This window comes from Phoca vitulina, unplaced genomic scaffold, assembly GCF_004348235.1.
Source record: "Phoca vitulina isolate PV1807 unplaced genomic scaffold, GSC_HSeal_1.0 scaffold2, whole genome shotgun sequence".
In the NCBI taxonomy this organism is placed as follows: domain Eukaryota; kingdom Metazoa; phylum Chordata; class Mammalia; order Carnivora; family Phocidae; genus Phoca; species Phoca vitulina.
This window is the reverse complement of record NW_022589705.1, coordinates 38,712,321-38,724,779: the sequence shown is the minus strand read 5'-3', so window position 1 is coordinate 38,724,779 and position 12,459 is coordinate 38,712,321. Positions and strand designations below refer to the sequence as shown.

The following is a 12,459-nucleotide window of genomic DNA, read 5'->3' as shown; positions in this document are numbered from 1 at the left end:
AGAATTATCTCATCTAAAATATCAATAGTACTGAGATTGAGAAACCCTGATAAAGAGAAAGTGCTATTATTTCATCCATCAAAGGCAAGTTTCTTGAGTTCAGAACCCAAGTCACTGAGTTAATGGTGTTCAATAATTAGCAGGGCATCCTGTGAATAAAGAGTAGATTCAGTGTAATCCCATTTTCTTTTGAAAAGTATCCATTTTAGTTTCTTCAGTTCCTCCCCTGAAATTCCCCAGAAGGGAAATCTCACTCATTAGAAAGTTCGAGCTTTCCAGGCAATAGGAAGAAAATGCTTCACAATGTTTCCAGAAATGAGAAGATGAGAGAGCATGCTCAGAAGCAAAAGTACAGGTGAATGAAGCATGCTGACAGCCAAAAAGATTGAGATTGGTAAAAATAAGGATAGCTTGACAGACAATGAATCCCTTTGGGCATGTGATGACCTTTAGACATCAAGCAACAGTAAGTAAACATCAAGGGGCAAGGTAGCTTATATTTTATTGGTAATAAACTAGATGAAAGATCATATTTTAAATGATATGCCTTCAAGCATGTGCTATATCAAGGTGTTGACAGCATCATTTTTCCAAGAGATGAGCAAGTAAATTTAAGTCGTTTCCAAGTAGTAAGTATCTTGATTACCAAGGAGCAGTGGGATGCAAAGCTTGGTCAGTGGAAACAAATGATTGATAGCTTCCTCTTAACACTTCTGCCTTTATTTTCCTCGGCATGGCTCATTATTCTGCCACGTTAATTTAAGCTTTCTTATTGTATTGAATTAGGGGTTTAAATTCTCTTATCATCCCTATGGGAATCTTGATTGTTTATTTGTAGATGACAATAATTGTTTTTATCGATCCCCAAATGTAGAAGGTATAAAAAGTGCTATGGCTGATGGCCAGCTGGTACAAAGTTAGTGCCACGTGCATGAGTGACAAATTACAAAACAGTATTTGGCCCCAGACGAGATCCTTTAAGAATTTTTAAAAGCATCTGATAGTTATCCCTAGGTCCCTTCTAGCTGAAAAGCATAAACAATTTTACATACATCGGCTCAAGTCTTTTTGTTGTTTTTATTGAACCCCCAGAGGTCTACTTGGGCATAATTTATACATCCTCATTTCTAGTACACCCACACAGCAGGAGTTTGGAATGGTGTAGCTACAAGAATTCCCAGAGCCAGTGCCATCCAGGCCAGTGAGTTCCATTAGGGACCCAGATCACCAAGGCCATTATTCAGAAGAATTTCTGGATTAATCTAGCAGTTGCCATTATGCCACTATAAGTATTCTGTAGATGACATTAACTCCAAGTATTTTGAGAAGAAACCACTTTGCTATCCCCAGCATGTACTATGGGTAAGAAACCTCACATGATTTTACATCCCAAATTTATCAGAGGCACCAGAGAGAGAAAATGCAACTGTCTAATTAAAGTGCTGTTTTTAGGACAGGACACTTCAGCAGTCTGAGTCCCCGCAGTCAGAACCAAATGCAACACAGCTTACTTGAAGATTTTCAGCCTAACTATTATGATCTGTCTATCCAGAAACAAAATAAGGTTTTGCTTAAAAGTAATAGGTTAGGCTTAAAAGTCATCAAGTATCAGAGACATGGTAAAATTTCCTTATCAGTTAGTAAGATGGAAAGATCTTTGACCAGATGCCAAACTCTGAAATTCTTGACCTTCTTTTCCTGTGGTGAAGAGAAGATAGATATGTAGAGGAACCACTTTGACAATTGTACCCTATTTATCCTTTGCTTCCATTCTGAAAGTTTGCTGTTGAACACTCAAAGTGACTATCTGGATCAGAATGAGCCAGGAGAACTTGTTTTGCAGAGTAGAGGTCCACACATCACACAAATGACCTCCCCCTCACCACACTTTATGCTCGAGCTATAATATTATCTTGGTCCTTGACAGTTAGCCGCTCTATGGACAAACTGACTCCTAGAAAACCACATAAAAAGAAAAACATTTTGCCCTAATTTTGGTTTACTTTTTCTCTCACTCAAATTAAGCTTTACTCTGAATACTATGATCTCATTGTGTCCTTGGTCTTGGACAGCCATTCCAGCACGTTCCATGAGCAATAGTGTGAAAGAGGGAAAAGTTTAGCGACTATAGCTACCACTATTGTGAGGTAAAACTTTACACCCTGTTTATATATGCCTCAGACATTTAGGTGTATGCCCACCACACAAGTGGGCATTAAAGGTGATCTGACTGATTAACATGTTTGTTAGTTACACATTCAGCATGTGTGGAGCATATTATTGTAGACTGGGCAAAGCTTAAAACAGGTTGACTGTTGAGGGTGACAATCACAGAAGCATTTGGTTTTAAAATTGGAACAAATCCTAGATATGACTTAGTTCAACCATCTCATTTTAGAGACAAGGAAACTAAGATGACCCAAAGAGGTTAAATACATTATCCAAGGCTTGGTAGTGACAAAGCTGGAATGTGAAACTAGGTATCCACACTCTCAATTTCAAACTGCACTCTGTACTGACTCTGAAACACATGGGCTTGTGTTTTGTTACATGTATTGTGATGGTCTTGACAGGTGTGCTACCCCCACTAGAACATTTCTTTAAGAAAATATTCATCACAGGGCACCTAGGTGGTTCAGTTGGTTAGCTGTCTGACTCTTGATCTCTTAGCTCAGGTCTTGATCTCAGGGTTGTGAGTTCAAGCCCTGTATTGGGTTCCACGTGCACTTAAAATATATACATATGTATATATATTTTCATATATAAAATATACATTTTCATATATAAAATATACATATGTATATATATTTTCATCACTAACTTCTGGCATAGGATTGCAATAAATGTCTGTTAAAAAAACAAATAAGTGAGACCTACTTTTCTTATTGTGTACAAATAAATGTTGTAATTTTTAGTGATCTCTGCTAGTGCATGGTCAGCCTAGTAATGAAGAAGGTTAGAGAGGATAGAAAGGTTGAAAAAGGTAGAATGAGAAGGCAAAAAGAGGTAAAAGGGATATACAGTTCAAGTAGGAATATAACTGGAAAACAATCAGTACACAGACAAAATTTCTAGATTCAATTTGGGAGCTTTTAATCAAGACTCTTGCCTCTTCTGATCTCTCCCAATTTTCAAATAAGGACATTTAAGCAGATGGTGCGTTAAGCAGATCTCATCATTGCTGCTCTCCCTCAGACCCCAGAAGACAGGACGGACGGCAAGTTAAATTGTATAATAAGCAAAGTTGCTCTTGAGTGTATCCCACTTCCCTCTGGCATATCCCCCCTCCCATTTGGCACCCATTCCTAACCCATGCTGCTGCTACTATTCTTATCCCGGAGGAAAGTGCATGTAACTCCATGTGATCCTGTTTCTGGAATATTTTCCATTTAGAAGACACACCAGGAAGACAACTTACACGGTGGCATTTCAGACTCAGTGGCAAGTGAGCAGAGGGGATGGATATGTATGGACTGGGTTTGTCTCTCCTTATAAAACATCCAAAGTCAATTAAAATAGAAGTGAGAAAATCCAGTTATCATACCCCTCTGTGAGCTTGTGTTGCTCCTGAAATGCTTACATGTTGTAAGTCAATTGATACCAAACAATGCCTGTTAAAAAAAAAAAAAAAAAAGAATCAAAGGATCCAGGGTTCTAAGTATAACACATTGATGGCTTGGTACTGGAGAACTACATCAACAATACAGGACATCAGTGGGAAGTGACTACTGGCTGGAGGGCTGTACCCAGAGAGTGGTTATCAGTGCTAAGTGTCAGTTTCTAGAAGAGCTGGCTATGCTCCAGCATGCCAGGAAGTCTAGATGGAAGGTATGAAATGTAGTCTTTTTTAGAAGTGGTGCTGCACAGTTGCCAGATAACCTGGTGAGACCCAAATGCTCCTATGGGAAGAGATTAAGGAGATAGACAGTCATCTGTTTTGGATGGATTGGGTCCCCTTGGCTAAAGCCAAGTATGGAGATCTAGCTTTTCATCCAGTATTCCTTTGAGCCATTGAAATTTGGCAGACCCTTCCAATCAGCACAACACCTAACTACCTCGGCCACTCTCCCCCTTCGGTTACTATGATTCCCCTCTTTTCCTTAAACATACCAAGCACACTTCCATCTTTATGATTTACCCTTTACAATTTCTCTTCCTGGAACACTTTTCTCTCATATGGTCTGTTGAGCAAGTGGCATCTGTCCCCTATCACCAGAGGTAGAGGTCCAAGCACTTCTTCCCACTGTGTCTTATTTGAACTGCCAAGAAAAACACAACACAGTCAAACACTGGATAGAGCAATACTTTACTCACATAGAGAGGAGATAGAACAAGATCAGCTCTAATAGTGAGCCTTGGTCCTCATGGCCCCTGGGTCCTTCCTGGCAGCTGATTCAGAGCCCTTGGCCTGCAGGCAACCAAGGACCCTGTCCACTCTTGGCAGGGGATAGATATAGTATGCAGTTGACCAGGTGTCATGTAACATGTATACTTAAGCAGAGCAAAGGAGTACACATTGAGTCTGAAACAGGGAAAGATATTCCCACACAAGACAATAACCAGGCACAGGATGTGAGGATCTCTTATAAAGGAAGTGGTCCAGGCTCAAAGCCCATTCTTTTTTTTTTTTTTTTTTAAGATTTTATTTATTTATTTGACAGAGAGAGAGCGCAAGCAGGGGGAGCGGCAGGCAGAGGGAGAAGCAGCGTCCCGCTGAACAGAGAGCCTGACATGGGGCTTGGTCATGACCTGTCAAAGCCCATTCTTAATGCGGCCGAGATGAGAGTTGAAAGACTGCACACGTGAGACCATCTTTTCCAATATGTTCCACATGGCTTCTTACTATTCCCACCCCAGCACCAACAGCAACCTTCTTCTCCCCACCCCAACCCAGATCTTTGCTTCCATTATCAAAGAGGCCTTCTGAGGCCAACCTTTATAAACATAGCCACCTCCAAATCTATGAAGAGAAAATCTTTGGCTGTTTTGATAATTGTTGTATCACCAGCATTTACGACAGTAATTGCACATAGTAGGTGTTCAATAAAAATGTGTTGAAGAGATTGGTAACATAGGTCTTACAAAGGAAAAGTCTTGTCTCATGATGCCTAGAAATCAGTGAAGGAAAACTTTTCAGATGCTTTCATAGAGCAAGTCATTCACCTACACTGCATCCAATTTACACTTAGAAACCCAACAAGTCTTAAAGAAAGTGATATGTCCAGGTAAGCAAGATAACACCATTATCATTCAGTTCCCATCAGGGCTCCAAGCAACTTTAGAAAACCTGTCCTCTGATATACAGCACTAATTCGTGTCTTACAGAAAATCAAATAAATTATTTTTTTACCCGAAGGGAGCAGGATTATTTGACTTCAGATATTTGCCATATGGCTTCTCTTCCATACAGCATAGCTTCTAGGCTTAAGGTAGTAAGAGTGAGAGCATGCCTATAAATTATTCAGAGATAATTCAAAATAAGTGTGTATCTTTGACAGATTGTCAAGTTTCTTAATGCTTTTTCCTGATAACAAGGGCTATGTTTTTGATAAAAGGTTGCTCACTTCTCACCACACTTTATTGTTGTTCTGTGTATGTTTTTTGTTTGTTTTGTTTTGTTTGTTGTTGTTTGTTTCTGTTCCCCCCACAGAGTCCAGTCTGGCTCTTATCTCAGCACGGGGTGGTTTACCTTCATTCTGGCCATGGATGCCTGTTACGGCATTCACGTCTACGGGATGATAAATGACACCTACTGCAAGTAAGATCACAGGAAATTATTTTTATGCATCTCCAATTCTGATATCTTGTCAAAATATCACAATTCATTTTAATACCATAAATCAAGGAAACAGATAAAGCAACAATTATTTCCTGGTGCTCTTTGCTGACATGACATTTTATTGTCAGTGCATCAAGTTGTGACTTTTAGGGGCGATAAAAAGAAAAATATTTACCACAATCTAATGTCAAATGTCAGAAGGAACATTTTCCCCTTAATCAGTGGCATATCAGGGATTTGTGGCTTGGAAATACAGAACAGGTTTAGTGGTTATTTAATTTGCAAAGCAAGTTTGTCATTTCTGCCGCTCTAATGGCCTGATGGATAGCTAGCTACTCAATGGTTATATTTGATCATGAAGGACAAAATGTCCTGACGCCTCAGAGAAGCTGACAGCTTAGCAAGAATTCCTGGAAATTATAGTTTACTAATAAGTGAGTAATCTGCCAGATCCATATTTAAAATAGATATGTTTATCCACAGTATATCCCTGCTGGAAGGATCATTTCTAATTATTTAATAAAACAAACCCTCCTTGCTTCATCAAGGTAATGAAATATACTTCCACACTAACAATTGGCACAATGTAACTCAGAGAGTATTTTAATCATATTGTCAAAATGGTAACTAAGCCACAATCTTCATGATCAAATATTTCTACCCTAAGTATAATGGAGCACAGATGTACCAAATATCTTACCCTGAAAAATCACAAAGCTTCTTTCAAGCTCTGTAAGAGCATCAGGCCATCCGAAGTTTGCCTCCATTATACGCTGTTTCCTCCTTCCAAGATAGGTATATGTTTGAATGCAATTGGTGTGATATATAAATTTTATTTGATTTATTAAGGCACTAAGGATCTGGTAAATCTTCCTAAAAGCTTTTATACATAAAAGCTTTTAACTGAGTTCATGGACAAGAATCATGCATGGGTTTGCAAGTAAATGCATTTACTAGGCCCGTAATGGATTCTTGCAAATGAATGCTTCATTCTTCATCTCAATTCTTCTCCCCTTTTCTTTTCTTTTTTTTTTTTCTTTTTTAGGACAGAAGGATATAGAAAAGTCCCCTATCATTACTATGAACAAGGAAGAGATGAGTGTGATGAATATTTTCTTCATGAACATGCTCCATATGGGGGGCATAGGTTTATCACTGAAAAGAAAGTGTTTGCTAAATGGGCCAAGAAACACAGGATAATATTCACACACCCAAACTGGACAGTGTCTTGATGTTAGTTTTTTCTGATCTTGCCACAACACTTGACATGATCATAATACCACAACTGTGATGCTCATGATGCTGATGATGGTGACGATAAAGACAAAAACAATGACCAAGTTTCTGTACATTCTCCGATACGGATGGTGACTCTGCCAGTAATTTGAACTTGGGATTTCATGGAGGGTGGATGTGCTCTTTACACTCTTTCTGAAGGTTCAACATTACATATACCGCACTTTATAATTTAACTGGAATTGAAATGAAGGCCAGTAACATGACAGCAGTGACCTAAGACATGGGAAGATTATCCTTCAAGATAGCTGCCCAGAATTCTTGAACAGTGAGTAACTTTCAAAAGCCATGGGATTTGGCCTTGTGAGGCAAAGTTATTGACTCTCTGGTCTCTTGAACTTGAGCAGTTCCACCATCTTGAAGAATGGTTGATTGTCAAACACTGACCCAAGAAATGCTATCTGGGTACAAGTATTGTACCCCAGTTACTAGTTAGCCTAGAGGCAGGGAAGGAATCTCTTCCTGACAGACCCTGGTCCTACAGTACCTCCTATAGCTAAAGCCTCAGGCCATTGCCTAATTAACAATGAAGATATCACGGACATCCCACCCATCAGGATTCTTCAACAATTCAAACACTTAATTCAAAATGGGCCAACTAGCAAATCTTGAGGAATTTTCACTCTCACCACTCCATCCTCACTACCCCAAACAATATAACTAAACACGTCACTAGAGTGATCTCTATTACTGCTTAGTTATTTTTGGTCGAGTCCTAAATATTTCAGAAAGCTATTTAATATGTAAGATACCAACACTGTAATAACATATACTGTGAAAGCGTTCTTAAAACATAACCAAAAGGGTTTGCTAACTGTGCTTCAACATCCAACACAAAAATATATGCTTTTTAAAATCATGAAACAAGGAAAGCAAAGCATATTTTTACATCAATTTGTATCCTACCATACTTCATAATATATATTTGTATATTCAGATTTCTACTTTATAGGCTCAGCTGCATCTCTCCATACATTACATTATCGTTGCCAAGTGCCAACCACTAGACATGGAGAGGAAATGATTCCTTGTATTCAATCTGACCAGAGCTTTTGCCTTCTTGGGGTTCATTTTCCCCACAGTGTATCAGTTGTTATACCAGAATAACAACACTAATAATGACCTTAATGTCCAAAGTGCTTTGTCATTTAAAGTCCTTATACATATGCTGTCCTATGTGATGCCTGTGACCACCCCACTGGGCTATTGCCTGCACATTCTGACATCCTTAGCAGATGATCTGCAATTTGTTCATTGCTTTGATATATTCCAGATCTTTCCCTCTGCTAATATTTGTATAGAATAGCATTTATGTAGACTAGTAACCAATTGATTTCAGTGCCAAATAAATATATTATATCAGGATTTTGCAAAAAGTATCACAAGGATCATCCTGGCCATAGACTAGGACTCCTGTGAACATAGGTACTTTTGAATTTTTTTTTTAATGACTTTTTAGGTAGAGAAAAATGAGGAAGCAGGGACAACAGGAGGGAATGAATGCAGAGAAATACAGTTTCCTGTCCCATCTTGAGATGACATTGTTCTCCATACACTCATTGCTCATTAAATATGAGAGGCTTGATTTGCTGAGAGAGTGGCCGAGAGACCAAAAATATCCTTGCAAATGATTCAAAAGACACAGCCGAGCTTAATTGACAGAATGATTTGAAGGATGAAAGTGATGACGCATTTCACGTGAGCAGCCTTTTGCAGGTCTTTACCAGTGCTGGGTCCCATGATAAGTTCTCATTAAATGGGGCCATCCTGGGCAAAAGCCTCTTTGCTGCTCTCTGCTTGCCATTTGGTTAACACCAATACTCAGAGCCAAGAAAATGGCCAAACGCCACTTCCATCAACACTCCTGTTTTTTCCTCGTGTGCTTTTCAGTTCTATGTATGTCAGGTTTTGTTGAGCGGACGATGGATGGAAATGCCCACTCAAAGAAAAATAAACAGATGCAAATGTTAAAATTGTAATACAGATAGTTTTCCCCCCTGTTTTGACACAGAAGTTCCACTTTTAAATAAAAAGGAACACTTGATTATCAGAATGCTTCAGGGAATGCCATAATTTATTTCGTTTTCTGGTAAAGGGAGGGTTAAATCGATTTGTTTTAGTCCTTACTAATAAGACACTTTGCCCCCTTCCTGGCTCCCCTGCCTCTCCATGAAAGAGACTTTGCCACACCCACACGTACCCTGCTGTGGGAGGTGTGTGTAGAAAAGTCAGTGTTTCCTCTGGAAGGGTGAGGGGGGGCCTCCCCTCTCCTCTCTTCCTTCCTCTCCCTTCCCCCCCTTTTTTCCTTAACTGAACCCCAACCCCACTTTCTATTGTTGTCTCTTGCCTCCTTTTCTCTAAAAGTGGGAAACAAAAAAACCAGTATTCTTAATTTGGAAACCTAATTAGATGATTTCCAGTGTAATCAGCATTTTGATAGAATCACGTAACTTACTTTTCTCTGCAGTCTTAGTGTTCCCTGCTTCCATTTCCTGTTCCTCTTTACCCTCAGCTTCCCAATTCTAGTGGAAATACAAAGTGTAATTTCTCCCATATTGAGAAATTTGTCATCTAAGATTTACGGATAGAGAAGAGAATGACAAAGGAGCAATTCAAACTTGTCACACAAGTTTCTGGCCAATTTCACTGGTTCTAGCCAACTGAAAGATTTCATCCAGCAGCTAAACATTGAAGAATTCAACCAAACTCACTCATCACTGATGTATATGTATTCCAGAAGTTAATTAACATCTGTAAAAAACAAACATATTCCAATTCCATCCAAGGCTCTAGACAATTGGACTATTGAAAATGGCCACAATTTGCTGAAATCAGCGTTAAAAACATGCAAGCTAGAAATAATAGAGTAAATATTATTTTTAATTCTGCAGCATTTTAGAAAAAAAGCAAGGAAATTTAAAAAGAGTTTTAAAATGAATGTTTGAGTCCTTTCTAAGTTAGCCTTGTGACTAAGTAGTAATGATTTATATTGTTATGATGGTAATGTGAATTAGAAAACTTCTAGACTATATCTTACCTTGCTATGAAACCTATCGAAGAAAAACCAATTTGGAAGGATGTTTGTATATATACACATAGAGTGTGTGTGTGTGTGTGTGTGTGTGTCTAAAATCATACCTGTAATCCTATATTTTTCAGTGATGTGTATGAATCACAGAAAACCTATTTTAGACTTCAATGAAATTTGTTGGTTTACATTTTGAATCCTGATGAAAAAATAAAGCAAAAATCCAAATTAAACATACCGATTGTAAAGAGTACATAAGATAATATTCAGTGGCTGGCCCACAGAATAAAGCTGGAGAAGCAGCTCTATCTAGAATTGAGAACACAGTTAGGTGCCGCAGTTGTCACAGATCAGACCTCTAAGGATAGCAATCTCTATTGTAGGCTCTGACGATCGCAGTTCAGCTAGTCACACTAAAAAACACTACATCAAGCTGCATTCACACTGAAGTGAATGAACATTGGTCCCCTTATTCAAATAAGCCTGTCTTTGACATAAGCAAAACTCAGATTTGCATGGTTTTTATTATATGGCTAGAGAACTGTGACCATGGTGAAAAGAGAAAAGTGTATAAGGAGATTACACTTTGAGGATTTGAAATGAATCAGCCGTTGTGGGAGCAAGTCTGAATTGGGGACTCTGCTGACCTTTCCAGAAGTATAAAGCCATCAGAAGAGAATCACTTTTGAAGGAACATATCCCGGTAATTGTCCATATTCTCTGTTATCTATGTTTATTGCTAAGACTGCACAACCTTCTGTTATCATGAAATTGTAGGACTAATTTAAGGAATGTAAAAGTGAGTATCTTACTTCCTTGTTGTTAAGAATGATCAAGCTACTGATACTCCTCTAAGAGCTGTTGAGTATGGAAGGTGCTTGGTATAACTGGCATGTCCTATTGTCCAATTATCTCCAGACACCAAGTGTCCTAATTCTCAAACCACTTCGGCTGCTCGTTAGTGAAATAATCTATCTGCACTGGCCGGTAAAATTCTACCCTTTGTTTCCACACCTGTCTCTGTACCACATGTGATCTTCCAGGGCAGATACCCTTCTGGAAGGTAAGTCACAGCCCCAAGTGCTCCGCAGGACTTAATCATCATGCAAGATTAAAAGAGTTTTTTCTTTACTTTTTTTTTTTTTTAAGATTTTATTTATTTATTTGACAGAGAGAGACACAGCGAGAGAGGGAACACAAGCAGGGGGAGTGGGGGGAGGGAGAAGCAGGCTTCCCGCGGAGCAGGGAGCCGGATGCGGGGCTCGATCCCAGAACCCTGAGATCATGACCTGAGCCGAAGGCAGACGCTTAAGGACTGAGCCACCCAGGCACCCCTGAAAGAGTTTTTTCTTTACAGTCCATTCATATGATATTGTTGGAAGAGGAGAATTTTGAAACTATATTCATTAGGCTCTGAAAATGGTTTCTTTGACTCCGAGATAGCATATTGTTTTGTTGCTTGTTTTTGCAGAACCTTAGAGAAGCCACTAGAGTAAAATTCCATGTAAACTGCTAAAGCATCAAATCAGAACTGTCCTTGGGCATTGTAACTTTGCAGAAAATCTCATTTAGTTTTTTTAAGTCCTCTACTTTTTTTTCCCCTTTTCAGAATAGGCACAATTTGTTTATGGAGTAGAAAAGCTCTTCTTTCTCCACAGACATGTTTCCCTTTGTTCATGCCTTGGAGACTTCAGAAAAATAGAAGCTCACTTTCATAAAAGTGAAGAACATCTTGACGAATAAATAGCCAACTTCATATATTCACATTTTTGCCTATATAGTGAGCAGTGTCTCCTGAGAAACTCCAAAGAGACACACACCAGGGCATTTCATGGTTCCTTGTTACTAAATCTTCAAAGTACTAATTTCCTTGTGTTTAACTTTGTTGTCATTGCTACTGAGTAAATACCCATTTCTATTACATACAGTATATTTTATGCTTTATGCTTATGTAGTCTCTCATTCACTTTAAAAACCTGTAATCTTCATCTATTTATAGTAGAGACTGTAAGCGCACAGTTTGTGCACTTGGTGAGCTTTTTTTCTAGCATCATATTGCTTTATTTATAGGCACCGTGCCTTAGAATAAAGCTTACTAAATGGCAAAGGGCTACTGGAGTATTTCAGTTTGGTTTGTTTTTACAAGATAAGTGAAGAGTTGTGAACAAAGCCAGAGAGTATTTGTCATTGAAAGAAAAAAAGCAAGGCAGGAGTGGGGGTGAGGGGCAGAGGGAGATACTCAATGTACTCAGTACCCAGGGCAGAAAGGCGTCCAGGGTACTACTGCAGACAATGACAAGAGAAAATGTTGGTCAGCCTCCAGAATATGTTCTGTCCACAGTAACTATCTAATGCT

General features: G+C 38.8%; 1 protein-coding gene across 6 annotated transcripts in view; it reads left to right on the top strand.

Moving 5' to 3' along the window:
* ST6GALNAC3 (ST6 N-acetylgalactosaminide alpha-2,6-sialyltransferase 3) overlaps positions 1-11,290 on the top strand; it is a 511,603-nt gene extending 500,313 nt beyond the window's left edge. For all 6 annotated transcript variants that reach the window (XM_032425779.1, XM_032425761.1, XM_032425744.1 and 3 more), the window contains 2 exons: positions 5,651-5,758; positions 6,825-11,290. In XM_032425779.1, coding sequence (XP_032281670.1) covers positions 5,651-5,758; positions 6,825-7,011 — 295 coding nt within the window. In that variant the 3' untranslated portion in view covers positions 7,012-11,290. The remainder of the gene's footprint in view (positions 1-5,650; positions 5,759-6,824) is intronic.
* Positions 11,291-12,459: the final 1,169 nt, after the last annotated feature.